The sequence below is a fragment of the Eumetopias jubatus genome, unplaced genomic scaffold (assembly GCF_037043125.1).
Source record: "Eumetopias jubatus isolate StellerSeaLion01/CBP00866 unplaced genomic scaffold, mEumJub1_p1.0 scaffold_2, whole genome shotgun sequence".
Taxonomy (NCBI): domain Eukaryota; kingdom Metazoa; phylum Chordata; class Mammalia; order Carnivora; family Otariidae; genus Eumetopias; species Eumetopias jubatus.
In genome coordinates, this window is record NW_028274808.1 from 36,820,575 (window position 1) to 36,846,536 (window position 25,962).

Below are 25,962 nucleotides of genomic sequence, written 5' to 3' on the forward strand. Positions count from 1 at the left end.
GAATTTTCTTTCCACCCTGGAGGGACAGTGAATTTATCGTTTTGCCTGGCATCTAGTAGATCCTCAATACATGTAAATTCCATTTCCCATCACCAGATATATCAGGCTAGGTGCCAAAGTTGGAGAGTTTTTAAGAGTTAAACCCTGGAGTCTGATTGTCTCAAATGAAACTCCAGCTCAAAACTTACTAAAATTCTGTACACACAGGGAATTATTTAAATTCTTTATGTCTGTTTTCTCACTTTAGTATGAGAGTAACAATAACTATGGAGTCTTAGTGAGGAAGAAATGTAAATATCAGGAATCAATCTGTGTAAATCTACTAATAGGAACCTCAAGTGTGGGAGCAGGATGAATAATTGCTCATAAATATTTTAAGAACATATTTAAATTCTCTTCAATGTAATTTTTCATTACAAAAATGTTGCTTAATAAATATCTAGCTAATATTAGTTAATATTAACATTTCTAAATTAATATAAAAATTATCAAATGTTTTTAGTCTTTGTTTTAGTATATGATATTGATAAATAAGAATTAGTATGATGAAATGTGGAATAATAGCTTCCTTATAGTGAAGTATTATTAAAATTTTTAAAAAAAAACTTTCATGAATTACATCATTTTAAATAATTTGACTCCTTCAATTCACCTTTAACTCTATGACATGGTGCTGTTACTATTGCTGTCTTCTGATATAAATCTGTATAAAAGAAATAGCATTACTTTTAGGGTTAGGGAACATGTATTCTTAAACAAAATCAAGAAAAGTAGAAAAACTAGACTTGTACTATTTACTCGATTCCCATGTACCGCTATCTACTTTGCTTCCTAAGCCCAATCAGCGATCATATATTCTAGCAGTTGGTCTTTTTCTAATGTTACTCTAGGTTTTAACAATGTGAAGCATTTTAAATTTCAAACTTAAATCCATCTAGTACTTTTCCCTATTTTGTCTACATGGAAGAGGAAATATTAATATAGTTGATAAAACTTCTCCAAAGTTAAGAAGATAATTTACAGGCAAATCTTCAAATTCTTAAATTATCATATTTCCAATTTTATTATTCTATCAAATAACCATGTAAATAACTATTTCACTTTCTTGAGGTCCCTAATGACTTCTCTAATCTTTCAGCTACATTATTACATGTTGTGGAATTTATATACCTCCATTTTTGTTTTCCTTCGGCTCCTATACATACTCAATTCCTGTTGAAGAAGAGTGTCATTGTTTCAGGTTCCTACTACATGGCAACAATTCCTTAGCCACAGATGATCAGATCAGGTTTGAACACCTAACTCGGAACTATAAATCCAGACAGAACACTGGCTGAATTTAGATACATTTACACAGCTATCTTCTTGTATCTCTTTTTTTTCTTTTTTTTAATATTATGTTATGTTAATCACCGTACATTACATCATAGTTTAAGATGTAGCGTTCCATGATTCATTGTTTGCGTATAACACCCAGTGCTCATTTCAGTATGTGCCCTCTTTAATACCCCTCACCAGGGTAACCCATCCCCCGACCCCCCTCCCCTCTAGAACCCTCACTTTGTTGCTCAGAGTCCATAGTCTCTCATGGTTTGTCTCCCCCTACAATTTCCCCCCTTCATTTATCCCTTCCTGCTATCTTCTTCTTTTTTTAACATTTAATATATTACTTGTTTCAGAGGTACGGGTATGTGATTCAACAATCTTACACAATTCACAGCGCTCACCATAGCAGATACCCTACCCAATGTCTATCACCCAGCCACGCCATCCCTCCCACCCCCCACCACTCCAGCAACCCTCAGTTTATATCCTGAGATTAAGAATTCTTCATATCAGTGAGGTCATATGATACATGTCTTTCTCTGAATGACTTATTTTGCTCAACATAATACCCTCAGGTCCATCCACGTTGTTGCAAATGGCAAGATTTCATTCCTTTTGATGGCTGCATAATATTCTATTGTATATGTATACCACCCCTCCTTTATCCATGCATCTGTCGATGGACATCTTGGTTCCTTCCATAGTTTTGCTATGGTGGACATTGCTGCTATAAACATCAGGGTGCACGTACCCCTTCGGATCCTTACATTTCTATCTTTGGGGTAAATACCCAGTAGTGCAATCCCTGGATCATATGGTAGTTCTATTTTCAACTTTTTGAGGAACGTCCATACTGTTTTCTGGAGTGGCTGCACCAGCTTGCATCCCCACCAAAAATGTAGGAGGGTTCCGCTTTCTGCATCCCTGTCAACATTTATCGTTTCCTGAGTTGTTGATTTTAGCCATTCTGACTGGTGGGAGGTGATATCTCATTGAGGTTTTGATTTGGATTTCCCTGATGCCGAGTGATGCTGTGCACTTTTTGATATATCTGTTGGCCATTTGGATGTCTTTGGAAAAATGTTCATGTCTTCTGCCCATTTCTTGATTGGATCATTTGTTCTTTGGGTGGTGTTTAAGAAGTTCTTTATAAATTTTGGATACTAGCCCTTTATCTGATATGTCATTTGCAAATATCTTCTCCCATTCTGTTGGCTGTCTTTTGGTTTTGTTGACTGTTTTTCTTTTGCTGTGCAAAAGCTTCTTGTCTTGATGAAGTTCCAATAGTTCATTTTTGCCCTTGCTTCCCTTGCCTTTGGCGATGGTTCTAGGAAAAAGTTGCTGCAGCTGAGGTCGAAGAGGTTGCTGCTTGTGTTCTCATTTAGGATGTTGATGGACTCCTGTCTCACATTGAGGTCTTTCAACCATTTTGAGTCTATTTTTGTGTGTGGTGTAAGGAAACGGTCCAGTTTCATTCTTCTGCATGTGGCTGTCCAATTTTCCCAACAGCATTTGTTGAAGAGACTGTCTTTTTGCCATTGGACATTCTTTCCTGCTTTGTCGAAGATTAGTTGACTATAGAGTTGAGGGTCCATTTCTGGGCTCTCAATTCTGTTCCATTGATCTATGTGTCTGTTTTTGTGCCAGTACCATACTGTCTTGATGATTACAGCTTTGTAATAGAGCTTGAAGTCCAGATTTGCGACGCCACCAGTTTGCTTTTCTTTTTCAACATTCCTCTGGCTATTCAGGGTCTTTTCTGGTTCCATACAAATTTTAGGACTATTTGTTCCATTTCTTTGAAAAAAGTAGATGGTATTTTGATGGGGATTGCATTGAATGTGTAGATTGCTCTAGGTAGTTTTGACATCTTCACAATATTTGTCCTTCCAATCCATGAGCATGGAACGTTTTTCCATTTCTTTGTGTCTTCCTCAATTTCTTTCATGAGTATTTTATAGTTTTCTGAGTACAGATTCTTTGCCTCTTTGGTGGAATGTATTCCAAGGTATCTTATGGTTTTGGGTGCAATTGTAAATGGAATCGACTCCTTAATTTCTCTTTCTTCTGTCTTCTTGTTGCTGTATAGGAATGCCACTGATTTCTGTGCATTGATTTTCTATCCTGCCACTTTACTAAATTCTTGTATGAGTTCTAGCAGTTTTAGGGTGGAGTCCTTTGGGTTTTCCATATAAAATAACATATCATCTGCAAAGAGTGAGAATTTGACTTCTTATTTGTCGATTTGGATGCCTTTTATTTCTTTTTGTTGTCTGATTATTGTGGCTAGGACTTCTAATACTGTGTTGAATAGCAGTGGTGATAGTGGACATCCCTGTCATGTTCCTGACCTTAGGGGAAAGCTCTCAGTTTTTCCCCATTGAGAATGATATTCGCTGTGGGTTTTTCATAGATGGCTTTTATGATATTGAGGTATGTACCTTCTATCCCTATACTCTGAAGTGTTTTGATCCAGAAAGGATGCTGCACTTTGTCAAATACTTTTTCTGCATCTATTGAGAGGATCATATGGTTCTTGTTCTTTCTTTTATTCATGTATTGTATCACATTGATTGATTTGTGGATGTTGAACCAACCTTGCAGCCCAGGGATAAATCCCACTTGGTCGTGTGAATAATCCTTTTAATATACTGTTGGATCCTATTGGCTAGTATTTTGGTGAGAATTTTTGCATCTATGTTCATCAAGGATATTGGTCTGTAATTCTCCTTTTTGATGCGGTCTTTGTCTGGTTTGGGGATCAAGGTAATTGTGGCCTCATAAAATGAGTTTGGGAGTTTTCCTTCCATTTCTATTTTTTGGAACAGTTTCAGAAGAATAGGTATTAATTCTTCTTTAAATGTTTGGTAGAATTCCCCTGAAAAGCCATCAGCCCTGGACTTTTGTTTTTTGGGAGAGTTTTGATGACTGCTTCAATATCCTTAATGGTTATTATAGGTCTGGTCAGGTTTTCTATATTTCTTCCTGCTTCAGTTTTGGCAGTTGATACATCTCTAGGAATGCATCTATTTCTTCCAGATTATCTAATTTGCTAGTATATAGTTGCTCATAATTATGTTCTTATAATTGTTTGTATTACTTTGGTGTTGATGTGATCTCTCCTCTTTCATTCATGATTTTAGTTATTTGGGTCATTTCTCTTTTCTTTTTGATAAATCTGGCCAAGGATTTATCAGTCTTGTTAATTTTTTCAAAAACCAGCTCCTAGTCTCGTTGACCCATTCTACTGTTCTTTTGGTTTCTATGTCATTGATTTCTGCTCTGATCTTTATTATTTCTCTTCTCCTGCTGGGTTTAGGCTTTATTTGCTGTTCTTTCTCCAGCTCCTTTAGGTGTAGGGTTAGGTTGTGTATTTGAGATCTTTCTTGTTTCTTGAGAAAGGCTTGTATTGCTATATACTTTCCTCTTAGGACTCACTTTGCTGCATCCCAAAGATTTTGAACAGTTGTGTTTTCCTTTTCATTGGTTTCCATGAATTTTTTTAATTCTTCTTTAATTTCCTGGTTCACCCATTCGTTCTGTAGTAGGATGCTCTTTAGCCTGCATGTATTTGAGTTCTTTCTGACTTTCCTCTTTTGACTGAGTTCTAGTTTCAAAGCATTGTGTTCTGAACATATGTAGGGAATGATCCCAATCTTTTGGTACTGGTTGAGACCTGATTTGTGACCTAGGATGTGATCTATTCTGGAGAATATTCCATGGGCATTAGAGAAGACTTTGTATTCCGTTGCTTTGGGATGGATGTTCTGAATATATCTGTGAAGTCCTTGTGGTCCGGTATGTCATTTCAAGTCTTCATTTCCTTGTTGATCTTTTGCCTAGATGATCTGTCCATTTCAGTGAAGGGGGTGTTAAAGTCCCCCACTATTGTTGTATTTTTGTTGATGTGTTTCTTTGCTTTTGTTGTTAACTGGCTTATATAATTGGGTGCTCCCATGTTAGGGACATAGATATTTACAATTGTTAGATCTTCTTTTTGGGATAGACCCTTTTAGTAGGATATAGTGTCCTTCCTCATCTCTTATTATAGTCTTTGCTTTAAAATCTAATTTGTCTGATATAAGGATTGCTACCCCAGCTTTCTTTTGGTGTCCATTAGCATGGTAAATGGTTTTCCACCCCCTCACTTTCAAGCTGGGGTGTCTTTGGGTGTAAAATGAGTCTCTTGCAGACAGCGTATTCACGGGTCTTCTTCGTCTTATTTCTTTATCCAATCTGATAACCTGTGTCTTTTGATTGGCGCATGTAGCCCATTTACATTCAAGGTAACTATTGAAAGATATGAATTTAGTGCCAGTGTATTGCCTGTAAGGTGACTCTTACTGTATATTGTCTACGCTCCGTCCTGGTCTATGTTACTTTTAGGCTTTCTCTTTGCTTAGAGGACCAATTTCAATATTTCTTGTAGGGCTGGTTTTGTGTTTGCAAATTCCTTTAGTTTTTGTGTGTCCTGGAAGCTTTTTATGTCTCCTTCTATTTTCGATGACAGCCTAGCTGGATATAGTATTCTTGGCTGCATATTTTTCTCATTTACTGCTCTTAATATATCATGCCAGTTCTTTCTGGCCTGCCAGGTCTCTGTGGATAGGTCTGTTGCCAATCTAATGTTTCTACCATTGTAAGCCACAGATTTCTTCTGAGCTGGTTTTGGGATTTTCTCATTGTCTCTGAGACTCGTAAGTTTTACTATTAGATGTCAGGGTGTTGACCTATTTTTTTTTTTATTTGAGAGGGGTTCTCTGTGCCTCCTGGATTTTGATGCCTGTTTCCTTCCTCAAATTAAGGAAGTTCTCTGCTATAATTTGCTCCAATATATCTTCTGCCCCTCTATTTCTTCTTCTTCCGGGATCCCAATTATTCTAATACTGTTTCATCTTATGATACCACTTATCTCTCAAATTCTGCACTCGTGATCCAGTAGTTGTTTATCTCTCTTTTTTTCAGCTTCTTTATTTCCCATCATTTGGTATCTATATCACTAATCCTCTCTTCTGCCTCACTTATCCTAGCAGTTAGAGCCTCGATTTTTTATTGCACCTCATTAATAGCCTTTTTGATTTTGACTTGGTTAGATTTTAGTTCTTTTATTTCTCCAGAAAGGGTTTCTCTAATATCTTCTATGCTTTTTTCAAGCCCAGCTAGTATCTTTAAAATCATCATTCTGAACTCTAGTTCCACATCTTACTAATGTCCATATTGATTAGGTCCCTGGCAGTCAGTATTGCCTCTTCTTTTTTTTGAGGTGAGTTTTTCCATCTTTTCATTTTGTCCAGAGGAAAATAGATGAATGTGAGAACAAAATGCTAACAAGGTAACAACAACCCCAGAAAAACAGACACTAAACAAATCAGAAGAGATCTGAAACGGGGGGAAAAGAAAGGGAAAGAAAGAAAAAAGAAAAAGAAAGACTAAAAAAAAGAAAAAGAAAAAAACAGAACATGATCAAATATGATCAGTCTGGTGCATAGATCAGTGCCACACCCTAGATTTTGGACGTATTTTTGTCTTTTAGAAGAAATTAACTCCCAAGATTTTAAAGAAAAAAAGACTTATTTATATACAAAAATAAGGGTAAATACGATGAAGGGATGGAATATGACTGTAGAGATGAAAATTATAAAATTTTATAAAAGGAATTGATAAGAAGTTGTTTGAATAAAGAAAGAAGGGTATTTTAAAAAACAGGGGAGTATGTTATCAGGCAGATGACTAGAAGAAAGCCATACACTGGAGATTTAGGGTATATTTTGGTCTGTTAGAAGAAACTGTGTCCCAAAATTTTAAAGAGAGAACAACTTTAATATATACCAAAAATAAGGTTAACTACTCTGAAGGAATATGACTCTAAAAATGAAAAATAAAAAAGATTTTTTAAAAAAGATTGATAAGATGTTGGTTGAGAAAGGGAAAAAGAAAAATTCAAAAAAAAAAAGAAAAAGAAAGTTAAAAAAACTTAAGTTTGAAAGACTAAAGAATCATGGGAAAAAAGCCATGAATTCTATGTGCTGTACTCCCCTAGCGCTGGAGTTCTGCCATTCTCATTGATGGTAAACTTGATCTTGGCTGGCTGTTCTTGCTGATCTTCTGGGGGAGGGGCCTGTTGCCGTGGTTCCCAAATGTCTTTGCTGGAGGCAGAATTGCCCTGCCCTTGCCGGGTCCAGGCTAAATAATCTGCTCGGGTTTGCTCTTGGGAGCTTTTGTTCCCTGCAAGCTTTCTGTACAGCTTTGGAGGACTAGAGTGAAAATGGTGGCCTCCCAATTTCCCCCCCAGCAGAGCCGAGAACTTGGGGCTCCACTCCTCAGTGAGACCCCAGAGAAAAGCAGTCAATCACTCCTCTCTCCCTGGTCTCCAGCCGCACTCCGTGCTCACCTGGCCTGTGACCGAGCATTTCTATCTCTGGCATGCGACCCTGTGTGGAGTCTCCAAACCCAGCCAGTCCCTGCGGTGTGCTCCTGTGCCACTCCTCCCCGGGGGAGGAAGGGGAGTCTCCCCAGATCTGCCACTTGTTGGGTCACTGCTTCCAGAAAGTGGTCACTTTTCTGTTCAGAGAGTTGCTGCTATTCTTTTCTTCAATCTCCTGTTGAGTTCATAGGTGTTCAGAATGGTTTGATCCCTGTCTACTGAATTCCTGGGACCAGACAAAGTTTAGGTCTCCTACTCCTCCCTCTTGTATCTCTTGAAAATGTGAACTAAGAAGCATTGGCTTTGGACAGATTATTTGCATTTTATTTGATAATGAATCTAGAAAGGATTGATATAGGTATGCTGGACTATGTGCAAGCAGAGCAGTCATTTTGGAGAGAATTGATAGTTAAGAAGAGATGATTTCATTCATAAAGCCCTTCGGTGATGGAAAGAATACCTATTTCCTGAATATCTAATTCATTACCATCGCTTTGGAATTCAGCTCTACGTAATTACTTACTCTTGTGGCCCTAAAACCACTTATTGTTGATCCAAAACTTAGGCTGTTGTGACTAGATTTTGTTATTTAGGATCAGTGATCCCTTAGTATAACATTTCTTCCAAAAGTCAGGTTTGTTTCTAGCAACTATTCAGATTTTTCCAGGATGTCTTAAGTAAGAGCAGTGGAAGACTTATGCCAGACATCATTCAATTAAATAAATTATAATGATTATTTAAATGTCTGTACAAACTATGCTGACTTTAATTGGTTGCTACTAACTTGTTGAGAAATAAACTAACTTGAAAAATAGAGATGTTGATGGAAATTTTATATTATTTTATCTCCATCTACACAAGTAAGAAACAGACATTTTCCTTTAGCATGGAACAAGATCCACTTATTTATCTTTACTTCTGCATTCTCATTTTCCTAAATATTCACTAAGCAAAATTATGGTTTGTATTGCTGTTATGGCAAAGAAAACAGCTGTGTTTAAGTGAAATAATTCAAACACAGAAAGACAACTACCATATATTCTCGCTTATATGTGAAATCTAAAACTAAACAAACAAACTGATAAATACAGAGAACAGACTGGTGGTTGCCAGAGATGAGGGTACAGAGTGGGCAAAATGAGTGAAGGGGGTCAAAAGCTACAAACTCCCTGTTATAAAATAAATAAGTCATGGGTATATAATATACAGCATGATAACATAGCTAATAATATAGTATTGCATATTTGAAACTTGCTAAGAGAGTAGATCTTAAAAGTCAGCATCAGAAGAAAAAAAATATTTGTAACTATGTATGGTGCTTATTTTGTAATATATAAAAAATATTGAATCATTATGTTGTACACCTGAAACTAATATCATGTCATATGTAAATTATATTTAATTAAAATAAAAAACCTAATCAAGCTCTGCTCTACCAAAAAATAAAAATAGCTGTACAAGTACCTTACTTCTAATTTTAGAAACACATGAACAATATTAAGTGTAAAATTGTCTGTGTTCTGTGTTCTTTCTTTTGTATCTTATTTTCTTTTTATATTTTCTTCACCTTCTACATATTCTATTCACAAAATTTGCTTCTCTATCTTTACTAATCTCCTTGGCACAACTGAATGTCAATGGAAGGAAAGTGGGGTTCCTTGAGAAGTAACAATTGCTCCTGCAGCAATTATAGCCAACATGGCTTTCTGTTTGAAAGGTCCTATGAATTTACTAAGTATCTTCAGTTGTTTCTGACCTATAAGAACATAAAGGATACCTAACTGATTGAAATTTAGAAACAATTTGGTATATACTAAGACTCAATATTTCTAAATATTAACACACTCCATCCAAGAATCCTTACTTGCAACATTCTGAATTACATTTGAAATCTTCCTATAATGCATTTTAATATTAAATATAAATAATAATAAGCTTACTTACCCTCCAGTTGCTGTTCCCTCATGGTTCCCAAGTCTTATTTTATTGCATTTAAAAGCAATGATAGCGGTTAAAACAAGGAGAGGTAGAAAAATGTAGAAACCAAACAAGAGGCTATTTTTTTGAGAAGGAGGCTGTCGTTTTATAGGCAGGTACTTCTCTTGAGCTGAAAACATGAGAGTACCTTTTAACTTTTTCAAGAATTATAATCAAAGCATATTAGCAATTTGAAATATAAAAGTTAGGGATTCAGATAATACAGTAAGAGAAGAAATAAACAAATTTAAAAGCATTTTCCTGTATTCTGTGACTATTCCCCAAAGTCAATTGTATGTATGTATGTATATCTATATCACTGACATACATTTATTTTTAATCTTTTATATGTATATTTAATCTTTGTTATGTGCTTTATTAAATATATTTATTCTATTACATTCCCTTCTATGAGCTATGTAGAATACATTAAATGGATATTCTTATCTAATATTTCTTCCATTAAAAAAAGTAAAGCAAAAAGAAGTGTTTTAAAACTAATTTAATAAAAAATTACTGACATAACTGATGACTACTTTTAAAAACAATGTTTGTAAACTAGGTTAAATTTCCATATTATCCGTATAAGTTGATAGTATTCTAATTTTGACTATATTAATTAGAAAAATAAATATTCCTCTAGGTGTTATAAAGACATTACAGAAAATTAGAAAAAACTATAAAACATTGTTCCAATTAAACCAAATAAACCAGACAACTAAATACATAAAACCCTAAATTAAGCTATCAGAATTACCACCAAAACAATTATGATGATACTAAATGCAAATGAATTTAGTATCTCCCAAAAAAAGACAAAAATTCTGTAACTTTAAAACATAGACAGAATCCAATTATATATTGATAAAAAGTGATTTACCTAAAAGAAAGTGACTCAGGATGTTACATGTATTATAGGAAATAAATTGACAAATATATGCAAAATATTAAAATTAAGCAAATATATAGTGGGTTTAGGCTATGGTAGAACTCAATACTTTTAAAGTTGTCCTTTCCTGCCTCATCCATCAGGAAATGTCAACTCTCCATCAATTCACCTTAACTAAAAATTATATCATATTGGAAGTGAAGCTTCTTTCTCATGTGCTTAATTACTCCAAAGGCTGATTAAAGAAATTGGACCTAATCATTATTGGATTAATTGGGCAATATATTTTTTATTAAATAGTGCTTAACTAGCTCTCATAATAAAATATATAATAGGACAAAATACATGAAAGAAATAGTTTCTAGAAAGCAATAAAAAATGCAAAGCTTTTTTTATTGGAAAGAAACATGATATCGATTATATAAAAATCCAATATTACCCATCACAATTTACTGATCTCAGCACAGAGAATTGGGAGTCCTAGGGAAAGTACAGAATTCCCACTGAGTTAAGGAGGCAGAGGAAAGTGTTCACAATGGTTGTAATGGCTAGAATCTTCAGGGTGCACCACTGAAGGGAAAGGGAAGTGTATATAAACACACACAATGAGACAACCTAAGGCTAATTCAGCAGCAGCTCTTACTGGGTTGAGAGTGGAAAGGAGAGACCAGAGTTGGAGTAGTGCTGAACAAAGGGCCTCAAGGAGATCCCAATTTATCGACATCCTCACTAACACATGTTGCTTGTACTTTTTATTATGATTATTTTAAAGAATGTGAAGCAGTATCTCATTGTTTTTGACCTGCATTTTCCCAAGATGTTCAACATCTTTTCATAGGCTTATTGGCCATTTTTGCATTTTTTATGGAGATGTATATATTTAAATATCTTCCCATTTTTAATTGAGTAGTCTTTTTTTATTATGAACTGGTAAGTATTGCTTACATATTTTTCCATATGTGATATATGATTTTCAAATATTTTCTCTCATTCAGTAGTTTGTCTTCTTAGTCGTATCATTTGCTCTGCAGCAGTTCTTAATTTCAATGAAGTTCAATCAATCTATTGTTTCTTTCTTCACTTATGCTTTAGTGTTTTCTAAAACATAGCCTATGCCAAGGTCCCAAAAATTTAGTTATGTGTGTTGTGTTTTATAAGTTTAACTCTTACATTTAGATCTATGATCCATTTTCTGCTAATTTTTTATGAATGTTGTGATGTAGCAATCTAACTTCTTTCTTTTGCATGTGGTTATCTATTTATCCCATTTGTTGAAAAGACCATTCTTTCCTCCCATTGAATTGCCTTGGTATCCTTGTCAAAAATCCATGGCTATAAGCATGAAGTTTTATTTCTGGACTCTATTCTATTCCATTGAACTGATGTTTATCCTTATCCTTAAGACAGTACTACACCATCTTGATTATTTTACCTTTGTATTATGTTTTAGAATTAAGAAGCATGTTCCCAGTTTTAAGGTTTCTTGGAAACTGTTTTCAAGATTGTTTTTATCGTTCCATGTACCTTGAATTTCTCTATGACTTTTAGGATTGGCTTGTCAATTTCTGTAAAAAAAATACTGCTTGGGTTTGTTAAGAATTGTGTTGAATTTGTAGATCTATTTGGGAAGTACTTCTGTAATTAACAATATTGAGACTTCTACTACATGAGCATGACATGGTTCTTTCAGTCAATACTGTATTTTTAGTTTTCCATGTTTATCTTACACATCCTTCACAAAATTATTTATAAATATTATGTTATTTTCAGTAATATCATAAAGGGATTTTTTTCCTAATTCAATTTTTTATTGTGGTAAAATACACAATAGGTAAAGTTTATCATTTTCAACACTTTTAAGTGCACATCATTACCATGATCAGACACCAGAATTTTTTTACCCCCCAAATTGAACTCCTTAAATGTTAATTTACCATTTCCAATCCCCACCCAAACTCTGACAACTACCCTTCTATTTTTTTTCATAAATTTTACTATTCTAAGTACCTCATAAAAGCAGAATTATCCAATATTTGTTCTGTTGTGGCTGCCTTATTTTAATTAGTATAAGGTCTTTACATTCCATCCATGTTGTAGCATGTGTCAAAATTTCATTCCTTTTTAAAGCTGAATAACAGTCCATTATATGTATATACCACATTTTGTTTCTTCATTTATCTGTTGATGGACATTTGAATGTTTGTACTTTTTAGCTATTGTAAATAATGCTGTTACAAGCATGGGTGTACAAATACCTGTTTAAATCCATGCTTCCAATACTACTGAGTATATACTTAGATGTGGAATTTCAGGATATGGTAATTATATATATATATATATATATATATATATATATATATATATATTTTGAAGATTTTATTTATTTATTTGAGAGAGAGAGAGAGAATGAGAGATAGAGAACACGAGAGGGAAGAGGGTCAGAGGGAGAAGCAGACCCCCCGCTGAGCAGGGAGCCCGATGCGGGACTCGATCCCAGGACTCCAGGATTACGACCTGAGCCAAAGGCAGTCGCTTAACCAACTGAGACACCCAGGCGCCCTAGTGGTTTCATAAGGAACCACCATACTATTTTCCAAAGAGGTTGCATCATTTTACATTCCCACTAGCAATGCACTAGGGTTACAATTTCTCCACATCCTTATCAGCACTTGATATTTTTGAATTTTTTCATAATAGCCATATCCTAATAGGTATGAATTGGAATCTCATAGTTCTGACTTGCAATTTCTTAACAATTAATGATGTTGAACATCTTTTCATGTGTTTATTGGTCATCTGTGTATCTTCATTGGAGAAATGTCTATTAAAGTCCTTTGCCCATTTTTTAATTAGGCTGTTTCTTTGGTGTTGAGTTGTAACAATTCTTTACATATTCTGGATATTAATCCTTCCTCAGATATAATATTTACAAACATTGGGTTATATTTTTGTTGATAGTGTCTTTTGATGAACAACAGTTACTAATTATGATGAATTCCAATTTATCTATTTTTTTCCTCTGTTGCCTGTGCTTTGGTGTCATATCCAAGAAATCATTGCCAAATTCAATGTAATAAAAACTTCCTATGTTTTCTTCTAAAAATTTTATAGTTGTAGCTCTTAGATTTAAATCTTTGATCCATTTGAAGTTAATTTTTGTATATGATATAAGGGTCCAACCTCATGCTTTTGCATGTTGATATCCTATTATCCCAATACCATTTGTTGAAAAGACAATTCTTTCTCTCATTGAATGATCATGGCAACCATATTGGTTTGTTTCTTGGCTCCCTATTTTATTTCACTGAAAAATTTTTGGTTTTCCTTTGTGGTTACCCAAAATAATGTATTAATTTTCAAGAAGGTACAAAAGAGCCCCGGAATCAACTTTTGTCTTTTTATTTTAGCTTCTATTGACCATGACTGAGAATTCAGAAATTTTATTTTACTACCCATAATGATAAAGCAAAGAATATCGATGGAGAAAGACATTTTACAATTTTTAATCAGATAAATGCAAAAAAAAAAGAAAGAGAACTCTGGACTGTAATGGTGATATTGAAACTGATCATACAAATGAAATCTCATAGTGTGAGTCTTCAGATGCTATCATAATTTTTCTGCAACTCAAGAATCAATGAGCAAACAGAATATTTCTAATGATAAAAAAGAAATATAATATGCTCATCCAGTTAGTCATACTTTGTCATGCAATATTTTGTCTCAAATATCTAGAATATTCTGTATTGTAAAGAAGATCTAGGATAGTATCCTCTCATCTTTTTTATAACATTTGGACATGAACATTTATTTGATATGGTTCACAAGTGGACAAATATGCATACAAAGTTGGGAAGGAGTTAGATGGTGTAGAAGCAATAAATATTAAGATTAATCATTTTGATTGATGTTTATAAGTATAAAAATATGTTCTACGTGTACAACATAATTTACAATTGCTCTAAAGAAAAGGAAATAACAGAATATGAAATAAAACATGTACAGTATCTGGATAGAGTTAAGATGGCAGAGGAATAGGGAACCCTATTTTCATCTGGTCCCTGGTATTCAGCTAAACAGTCATCAAATCAGGGGCTCCTGGGTGGCTCAGTTGGTTGGGTGACTGCTTTTGGCTTAGGTCATGATCCTGGAGTCCCAGGATCGAGTCCTGCATTGGGCTCCCTGCTGAGCAGGGAGACTGCTTCTCCCTCTGGCCCTCCCCCCTCTCATTCTCTCTCTCTCTCTCATTCTCTCTCAAATGGAAAAATAAAATCTTTAAAAAAAATAAAGTCATCAAATCATTCTGAACACTTTCAAAATCAACGGGATATCTGAGAAAAGAATTGCTGCAGTTCTACAAATAGAAATCTACCACTTTTTGCAAGGTAGGAGGTGTGGAGACATGAACCAGGGAGATATATTGGAAGATAAACTGCAGGGGGTGGGGAGGGAGGGATACAGCTTAAGGAAGCTAAGAAATATTATAAGAAGCAGAGTACAAAATCAGAATTTTAGAAGTCAGCTCTTGTGGGAGACATCCCTGCCTGAAAGGCTCAGGTGGTGAAGCAGAACAGAATCCCAAATGGGACAGCATAGTCTCAGGATCCCCAGGACCACAAAAAGAACAGGGGTGCCTGAATGTAGCAAAGTTCTCCAGTGTCAGAGCAGGGAAGCCAAATGCAAACAGCAAGACTAGGCACCAGCTTTCTGCTCAATGTTGCCATAAGCCATGAACCACGGTATGCTGGGGCAACTGCTCTCTGAGCAGGGGCCCAGCAAAAGGTAGAAGAACAGCAAGACCCCTCACCCTTCCCCGGGAGGAATGGCATGGGTCCACACCACAGGAGTCTATAAAGTATAGGGACTCAAACAGGGTAGGATGCCTAAGATAAAAATGCTTGGTCACCAGCTGAGTGAACACAGAGTTCCGGTGGAAACTAGGGAGACAAGAATGATTGACTGCTTTTCTGCGAGGGCTCACTAAAGAGTGGGGGAAGCGAATTTTCAGCTCAGGGGCTAGAGATCAGGGCATCACTATCTTCATCCCCCCATCGGTGCTAAAAACCTTCAGAGAGCAAACCAGGGCTACATGGTGCAACCAGAGCTACTTACACTGAGCCCGCCCCCTGGCAAAGGGGGTGCAATTCCCCCAGGCAAAAGTGCCTAAGAACCAGTGCAACAAACCCCTCCCCAAGAAGACCAGCAGTAACATCCAACTAATACCAAGTTTACTGATCATAGAGAAATGCAAAACAAGGCTCCTGGTGAAAACAGTATATAGCGTTTGTGTTTTTCATTATTCTTTAGACTTTCAGTTTTATTTTTTTTTCTTTTCAGCTATTTTCTTATTTTATCAATTCTTTTTTAAATCTTTTTAAATTTTTATTGTTACATTTATGTTATATATATATATTAACTTTTTGGTTTCCTTTCATTGTATTGTTATATTTTTGTATCTATATAACTTTTTCTTTCTTTCCAATTGCGGGATCAATTTCTTCTAACAAACAGATGAAAATATAGCCAGGATCTAGTTTATTGTTGTGTTCTGTTCTACTTCTTGAATTTTTCTCATTTTTTTCTTCTTTTTGATTTCTATTTTCTTCTCATATGTTTAGTGTGTATTTTTCTGGTGTTGTTTTTGTTATTTTTGTATTTTCTCTATCATTCATCTAATTTTTTCTGGACATAATGGTGAGACAGAAAAACTCACCCCAAAAGAAAGAACAGGAGGGAGTACTCACTGGCAGAGATTTAATCAATATGGATATAAGTAAGATGTCAGAATGAGAATTCAAAACAATGATTATAAAGATATTAGCTAGGCTTCAAAAAGGAGAGAAGACACTAGAGAATCTCTAATGGAGAAATAAAAAAGCTAATATCTAAAAAGGCGGAAATCAAAAAAGGTATTGTTGAGAGGTGATAAAAAATAGAAGCTCTAACTGCTACAATAAATGAGGCAGAAGAGAAAGTCAGTATATAGAAAACAAAATACTGAAGAATGAGAAAGCTGAGAAAAAGAGACATAAACAACCAGTAGATCACAAAGGGAAGATTCAAGAGATCAGCAATAACATAAAGCAAAACAATATTAGAATAATTGGAGTCCTAGAGAAAGAGGAAAGGGGGGGTGTAGAAAGTATATTGCAGCAAATTATAGCTGAGACCTTCTCTAATCTGGGGAAAGAAACAGGCATACAAATTCAGGAGACACAGAAAATCCCCTCAAAATCAATAAAAATAGGTCAATGACTTGACATGTTATAGCAAAGCTTGCAAATTTCCGAGATAAAGAGAAAATCCTAAAAGCAGCTCTGGACAAGAGGTCCTTAACCTACAGGGTTAGAAACATAAGACTGGGACCAGCCCTGTCCACTGAGACCTGGCAGGCCAGAAAGGACTGGCATGATATATTCAAGGTGCCAAGAATACTTTATCCAGCAAGGCTGTCATCTGGAAGAGAAGGAAAGATAAAGAGTGTCCAGGGCAAACAGAAACTAAAAATTTGTGATCACTGAAGCAGCCCTGCAAGAAATATTAAAGGGGATCCTTTGAGCAAAGAGAGAGCCAAAAAGAAACAAAGACTAGAAAGGGACAGAGACAATCTACAGGAATAGTGACTTTACAGGTAATACGATAACACTAAATTCATATCTTTCAATAATTACTCTGAAGGTATTTGGACTAAATGCTCCAATCAAAAGACACAGATATCAGATTAGATAAACAAGACCCATCATATAAAGCTGTCTACAAGCGATTCGTTTTAGACCCAAAGACACCTCCAGAATGAAAGTGAGGGGGTGGAGAACAATTTATCACACTAATGGACATAAAAAGAAAGCAGGGGTAGCCATCCTTATATCAAAAAAAGTAGATTTTAAACCAAAAACTGTAATAAGAGATGAGGAAGGACACCGTATCATAAGAAATGGGTCTATCCAACAAGAGGGTCCAACAACTGTAAATATTTATGTCTCTAACCTGGGAGCAGCCAATTACATAAAGCAATTAATAACAAAATTAAAGAAACACATTGAAAATAATACAATAATAAAGTATAGGAGAATTTGGTGGAAGAGGAGCCACCCTGGGCCTCCTCAACCCAGAAGTGCGCCTGGGACCATGGCTGCTTACTCCTACCCTGGGGCCCCCACCTGGGGCTGGAAGTGAGGTGCTGCCAGACCAAAACTTCTTGTGGAACATTTTCCAGAGGCACATGGACTCCATTTAATCCAGTGACTGTCAGGTCAATCATATCTATGTTTGATAGAACAAGGCTGGCATACACATCAGCAAGTTCACTGGTATCTGGAAGTGCATCACAGACTGGCAGAACATCTTCCACACCTATGACAGGGGCAACTCTGGGATGACTGACAAGAACGAGCTCAAGGAAGCACTCTTAGGCTTTGGGTACTGGCTCTCTGACCAGTTTCATGACATCCTCATTTGCAAGTTTGACAGACAAGGACAGGGGCATATCACATTTGATGACTTCATCCAGAGCATCATCTTGCAGAGGTTGACCAATACATTCAGGCCTTACCATATGGATCAGGATGTCTGGATTCAGGTGTCATATAAATAGTATCTGTCCATGGTCTTCAGCATCATATAACACTGGCCTTTGCAAATAGCAACATGACTTACAGAAGGAAGTATAAAAATGCCAAATCTCCCTTTAAATAAATGGGACACAGATGCACCTAGATACTGTCCTCCTTCCTTCAGATTTTATATAATGAACATTTGAGGACCTGACTGTACATATGTGTATACACTGATAAGGTTTTTTGCAAATATAACAATAAGTATAATCATTATTTACATACAGACATTTGATCTGAGACTGTTCAATTGTACCATGAGGTAAGATATGATAATGTTTCAGGTATCCTGCATGCAAAAAATTCATCACGTGCATTTTTAGATAGCTCCAGTTCTATAGTGGAAATATTTTTATTAGCCAGTAGGAATTTACAAATAATACAGAAGTTGCATAGAGGCTTTTAAGTGCCTTACATTTTTAAAACAGGGTTTGTTGCATTTGTTTGAATATCCAACATAAGCAATAAAGCAAATGTGCCCCCTGTTCCGCCCCCCAAAAAAAGTGTAGGAGAATTTAACACCCCACTCATAGCAATGTACAGATCATCTAAGCAGAACATTAACAAGGAAACAAGGGCTTTGAATGACACAGCAGACCAGAAGGACGTCACAGATATATATTAGGATGAAGTGCTAAAGCAACAGAACACATTCTTCTCAAGTGCACGTGGAACATTCTCCAGAATAAATCACATACTGGGTCACAAATCAGGTCTCAATTGATACCAAAAGACTGGGATTATTCCCTGCATATTTTCAGACCACAGTGCTTTAAAACTTGAACTGAATCACAATAGAAAATTTGGAAGGAAAACAAATACATGACGGTTAAAAAAATCTTACTAAAGAATGAATGGTCAACCAGGAAATTAAAGAATTTAAAAAAATACATGGAAACAAATGAAAATGAAACCTGGACAGTTCAGAACCTCTGGAATGCAGCAAAGGCAGTCCAAGGAGGGAGTATATGGTTATACATGCCTTTCTCAAGAAATAAGAAAAATCTCAAATACACAACCAAAACTTACTCCTCAAGGAGATGGAAAAAGAACAGCAAATAGAGAGGAGAAAGAAAAAATAAAGAAGGAGAAGGAGGAGCAGGAGAAGAGAAATAATAAAGATTAGAGCAGAAGTCCCTGATATAGAAATCAGAAGAACAGTAGACCAGATCAACAAAACTAGGAGCTGGTTTGTTGAAAGAATTAATAAGATAAATAAACCCCTAGCTAGATTTTCAAAAAGAAAAGAGAAAGGTCCCAAATAAATAAAATCATGAATGAAAGAGGAGAGATCACAAAGAACACTGAAAAAGTATAAATAATTATAAGAGAATATTATGAGCAATTATAAGCTAACAAATTAGGCAAACTGGAAGAAATGGATGCATTCCTAGAAACATAAACTACTGAAAATGAAACAGGAAGAAATAAAAAACCTGAACAGACCCATAATCAGCAAAGAAATTGAATCAATAATAAAAAATCTCCCAACAAACAAGACTCCCAGACCATATGATCTCCCAGCAGAATTCTACCAAATTTAAAGAAGAATACTTATTCCTCCGAAACTCCTCCAAAAAATAGAAATGTAAGGAAAACTTCCAAACTCATTCTATGAGGCCAGCATTACTTGGATCTCAAAACCAGACAAAGACCCCACAAAAAAAGAAAATTACAAACCAATATCCCTGATGAACATGGATGCAAAAATTCTCAACAAGATATTAGCCAATAGGATCCAACAGTACATTAAAAGCATTATTCACCAAAACCAGGTGGGATTTATTCCTGGGAGGCAAGGATGTTTCAACATCCACAAATCAACAATGTGAGACATCATGTTAATAAAAGAAAGGACGAGAACCATATAATCCTCTCAATAGATGCAGAAAAAGCATTTGAAAAAGACAGCATCCTTTCTTGATTAAAAACAGCAACAACAACAACTTTGTAGTGTAAGGATAAAGGGAACATACCTCCATAACATAAAAGTTATATACAAACAACCCACAGCAAATATCATTCTCAATGGGGAAAAACTGACAGGTTTTCCCCTAAGGTCAGGAATATGACAGGGATGCCCACACTCACCACTGCTGTTCAGCACGGTACTGGAAGTCTTAGTGTTGACAACCAGTCAACAAAAAGAAGTAAAAGGCAACCAAACTGGAAAAGAAGTAGTCAAACTTATATTCTTCACAGATGACATGATACTCTATGTAGAAAACCCAGAAGACTCCAGCAAAAAATTCCTAGAAGTGATACAGGAATTCAGCAAAATGGCAGGATATAAAATCAATGCACAGAAATCAGTTGCATTTCCATACACTAACAATAAGACAGAAGAAAGAGAAATTAAGGAGTTGATCCCATTTACAGTTGCATCCAAAACCATAAGATACCTAGGAATAAACCTAACCAAAGAGGTAAAGGATCTATACTCTAAAAACTATAGAATGCTCATGAAAGAAATTGAGGAAGACACAAAGAAATGGAAAAACGTTCCATGCTCATGGATTGGTAGAACAAGTATTGTTAAAATGTCTATGCTACCTAGAGCAATCTACACATTCAATGCAATCTCCATCAAAATACAATCAACATTTTTCACAGAGCTGGAACAAATAATCCTAACATTTGTATGGAAACATAAAAGACCCCAAATAGCCAAAGAAATGTTGAAAAAGAAAGCCAAAGCTGGTGGCATCACAATTCTGGACTTCAAGCTCTATTACAAAGCTGTAATCATCAAGACAGTAAGGTACTGGCACAAAAACAGACACATAGACCAATGGAACAGAATAGAGAACCCAGAAATGGACTCTGTCAGCTCTAGGACCAACTCATCTTTGACAAAGCAGGGAAGAATATCCAATAGAAAGAAGATAGCTGGTACAGACACTCCAGAAAACAGTATGGAGGTTCCTCAAAAAGTGAAAAATAGAGCTACCCCATGACCTAGCAATTGTACTACTGGGTATTTGCCCCAAAGGATATAAACATAGTTAGTTAAAGGGGCACCTGCACCCCAATGTTTATAGCAACAATGTACACAATAGCCAGGATAGGGAAAGAGTTCTGATGTCCATAGACAGATGAATGGATAAAGAAGATGTGGTATATATATATATATATATATATATATATGTATATATATATATATATATATACAATGGAATATTACTCCCCCATCAAAAAAAATAAAATCTTACCACTTGCAACAAGGTGGATGGAATAGAGGGTATTATGCTAGGCGAAATAAGTCAATCAGAGAGAGAAAATTATCATACGATTTCACTCATATGTGGAATTTAAGAAACAAAATAGATGATCAAAGGGGAAGAGAGGGAAAAATAAAATACGACTAAATGAGAGAAGATGCAAACCATAAGAGACTCTTAACTCTAGGAAACAAACAGGATTGCTGGAGGGGAGGTGGGGGGGATGGGGTTACTAGGTGATGGACATTAAGGAGGACACTTGATGTAATGAGCGCTGGGTGTTACATGCAAATGATGAATCAGTAAACTCTACCTCTGAAACTAATAATATGCTATATGTTAATTAATTGTATTTAAATAAAATAAAATTAAATAAACAAATAAAAATTTTAAAAAATGTAGAGTATCTAGTGAAAAGTACAAAATTCTGATGTAGGAAATCATACAAAATCTAAATAAATGAAATACATACCATATTCATAGATTGGAAGTTTCAATAATATACAGTAAATGTGTAAAATCTTCCTAAATTGTTCCATAGTTTTAACACAGTTTGTATCAAGATAATAGCAAATTTTTTTAAACATAGATAAACTTTTTCTAAAATGTATATAGAAGGAGACCCTAGAATAGAAAAAAATTTTGAAAAAGAAGAATAAATTGAGAGGAATCTCTCTTACCATACAGTTACAATAATCAAAACAGCATAGCGATGGTGGACAGAATGACTCATAGATCAATGGAACAGAAGAGAAGTGAGAAATACACCAACACAAAAATGTCCAATTAATTATTGACAAAGGAGCAAAAACAATTCAAAGGACAAGAGATAGCTTTTTCAAAGAATTATGGTGGAACAATTGAAGTCACATTAGTCAAAAAGTTAATCTCCCACCCCTTACAAAAAGTAACTCAAAATGGATCATGAACTTTAGTGTAAAACACAAAACTACACCTTTTAGAGATATCATGATAGAAAATCTTCAGGACTTAAGGTTGACAAAGAGTTCATACACTTGATACCAAAAGCATGATCCAAAAAAGAAAAGCAGTAGACTTTATCCGAAAAAAAAAAAAAAAAATAAAAATTGGGGTCTGAGATAAAACCACTTATAGACATGGAAAAAATGTGTTCAAATCACATGTCCAAAAAATGCATATATCTAGGAAACAGACAAAACTCTGATAATTCAACATTCAAAAAATACAGTCTAATTAGAAAATGGGCAAAGAGATGAACAGATTTTTCACTGAAGAGAACATACAGATGCCAAATAAACATGTTAAACATATTCAACATCATTATCCATTAGGGAAGTACAAATTAAACCCACAATGAGATATTAATACATACCTAATGGAATGACTGAAAAAAAAAAGAGTGATATCATAAAATGTTAGTAAGGATGCCAAAACAATGGGTCATTCGTATATTATTGGTGGGAATGTCAAATGTCACTCTGAAAAATAGTTTGGCAGTTGCTTTTAAAACTATAAATGGTTTACCATTGACCCAGAAATTTCACTTTTGGGGATGTTTCCCAGGGAATTAAAATTTTACTTTCATGCAGAATTTTCTACACAAGTGTTCACAGCAGATCTCTCCATAATAGCTAAAAATTGGCAAACCACCCAAATGTCCATCAGTAGTTTGATATATCCATACAAAGGAATACTAGTCATCAATAAAAAGAAATTAAATATTTATACATGCAATGAGCTTCAATGCAGTTCATAGAAAATATGGAAGAGAAAGAAGCGAATCTCTAAGAGATACAAATTGTATGATTCCATATATATAACATGCATGAAATAACATAATTAGAGGCATAGTAGTAGTGGTTGCCAGGAGTTAGAAATGGCAGAAAAGGGGATCAGTGTAGTTATATAAGGGGGTGATATTAGGAGCCATATAGTGATGATACACTTCTGTATCTTGATTGTGGTGATGGTTACATAAATTTGAACATGTAAAACTGCATGAAATACAAACACACACATACATGCTCACACATATATACACATACACAAATTAGTGTATGTATACTGGTGAAATCTGAATAAGGTCTGTGTTTTTTAATAATGTCCATTTCCTTGTTTTGCTACTCTACTATAGTATTGAAACATGTTAACACCGACAACATCTGAATAAAGGGTATGCAGGACTTCCATCTGCATTTCTTAACTCTTTGTGACCTATAACTACTTCAAAATAAAAAGTTAAATAAAAATCATAAGGAGATACCATTAGACATCTGCAACTGGCAAAACAAAATCAAACAAAACGAAACAAAAATGACAATATCAAGTGCTTGTGAAGTGTGGAGCATCTGTGCCGAGAAACTGGAACTCTCATAGATGAATGGGAAGGAGTACTGGGATAGTCACCTTAGAAATGGTTTGGCTATTTCTTGTAAAATTAAAAGTACATTTATCAAACCTAAACACTTAATAAATGACCCAGAAATCTTACTCCTAGGTATTTACCAACAAAAAGTGAGACCTTAGATATACACAAAAACCTAACTGTACATGTTTATACCAGGTTTATTTATAATTGCCAAAATCTAGAAATAACCCAAATACCTTTCAATGGCTGAATGGATAAACAAATTATATGCATCAGTTCAATATAGAAAACTATTTAGGTGCTTACACAAAGGATAAAAAAATACAGATTGAAAGGGGTACATGCACTACAATGACTATAACAGCATTATAAACAATAGTCAGACTATGGAGAGAGCCCACATGTCCATTAACTGATGAATGGATAAAGATGTGATATATATATAAATATATATTTATATATATCTATTACTATATAGTGGAATATTAGTCATTGAAAAGAATGAAATCGAAGATGGCAGAGGAGTAGGAGACCTAAATTTCATCTGGTCCCAGGAATTCAACTAGATAGGGATCAAACCATTCTGAACACCTACAAACGCAACAGGAGATCAAAGAAAAGAATAGCAGCAACTCTGAATAGAAAAGCAACCACTTTCTGGAAGAGTCATATTCTACCCCTTCATAGTAGTTAACCTTATTTTTGGTATATATATATGTATATTTATATACATATATATATATAGTTCTTTCTTTAAAATTATGGGATACAGTTTCTTCTAACAGACCAAAATATATCCTAAATCTCTAGTGCATGGCTTTGTTCTACTCTCCTGCCTGATCACATTCTCTTCTCCCCCTTTTTTTAAAATCCTCTTCTTTTTTTTTTAATCAACTTCTTATTTTATCAATTCCTTTTATAAAATCTTTTATAATTTTCATCTTCACAATCATGTTCCATCCCTTCATCGTATTTACCCTTATTTTTGTTCATATATAAGCTTTCCTTTCTTTAAAATTTTGGGAGTCACTTTCCTCTAACAGACTAAAATACACCCAAAATCTACTGTGTGGCACTGATCTATGCACCAGCCTGATCATATTGGATCATATTCTGTTTTTTTTTTCTGTTTGTTTGTTTCTTTTTATCTTTTTCTTTTTTCTTTCTTTCCCTTTCTTTTCTGCCAGTTTCAGGTCTCTTCTGATTTGTTCAGTGTATTTTTTCTGGGGTTGTTGTTATGCAGTTAGCATTTTGTTCTCTCATTCATCTATTCTCCCCTGGACAAAATGACAAGACGGAAAAAATCCCTCAAAAAAAAGAACAAGAGGCAGTATTAACTGTCAGGGACTTCATCAATACGGACATAGGTAAAATGTCGGAACTAGAGTTTAGAATGATGATTTTAAAGATACTAGCTGGGCTTGAAAAAAGCATGGAAAATATAAGAGAAACCCTTTCTGGAGAAATAAAAGAACTAAAATCTAACCAAGTCAAAATCAAAAAGGCTATTAATGAAGTGCAATAAAAAATGGAGGCTCTAACTGCTAAAATAAATGAGGCAGAGGACAGATTTAGTCATATAGGAGACCAAATGATGGAAAATAAAGAAGCTGAGAAAAAGAGAGATAAACAACTACTGCATCATGAGGGCAGAATTTGAGAGATAAGTGATACCATAAGATGAAACAACATTGGAATAATTGGGATCCAGGAAAAAGAAGAAAGAGAGAGAGGGTCACAAGGTATATTGGAGCAAATTATAGCAGAGAACTTCCCTAATTTGAGGAAGGAAACAGGAATCAAAATCCAGGAGGTACAGAGAACTGCCCTCAAAATCAATAAAAATAGGTCAACACCCCGACATCTAAGAGTAAAACTTATGAGTCTCAGAGACAAAGGGAAAATCCTGAAAGCAGCTTGGCATAAGAGATCTGTGACCTATAATGGTAGAAACATTAGATTGGCAACAGACCTATCCACAGAGACCTGGCAGACCAGAAAGGACTGGCATGATATATTAGGAGCAGTAAATGAGAAAAATATGCAGCCAAGAATACTATATCCAGATAGGCTGTCATTGAAAATAGAAGGAGACATAAAAAGCTTCCAGGACACACAAAAACTACAGGAATTTGCAAACACGAAACCAGCCCAATCAGAAA

General features: G+C 35.0%; 1 protein-coding gene and 1 pseudogene across 1 annotated transcript in view; one reads left to right on the forward strand and one right to left on the reverse strand.

Annotated features, from left to right (window-relative positions):
- The window catches only part of LOC114224854 (A disintegrin and metallopeptidase domain 3-like), a 165,222-nt gene that overhangs the window by 3,432 nt on the left and 135,828 nt on the right, over positions 1–25,962 (reverse strand). Inside the window, exon 20 of the mRNA XM_088021314.1 lies at positions 9,695–9,825. Coding sequence (XP_087877440.1) covers positions 9,695–9,825 — 131 coding nt within the window. The remainder of the gene's footprint in view (positions 1–9,694; positions 9,826–25,962) is intronic.
- Positions 17,745–18,240, forward strand: LOC114224855 (programmed cell death protein 6 pseudogene; annotated as a pseudogene).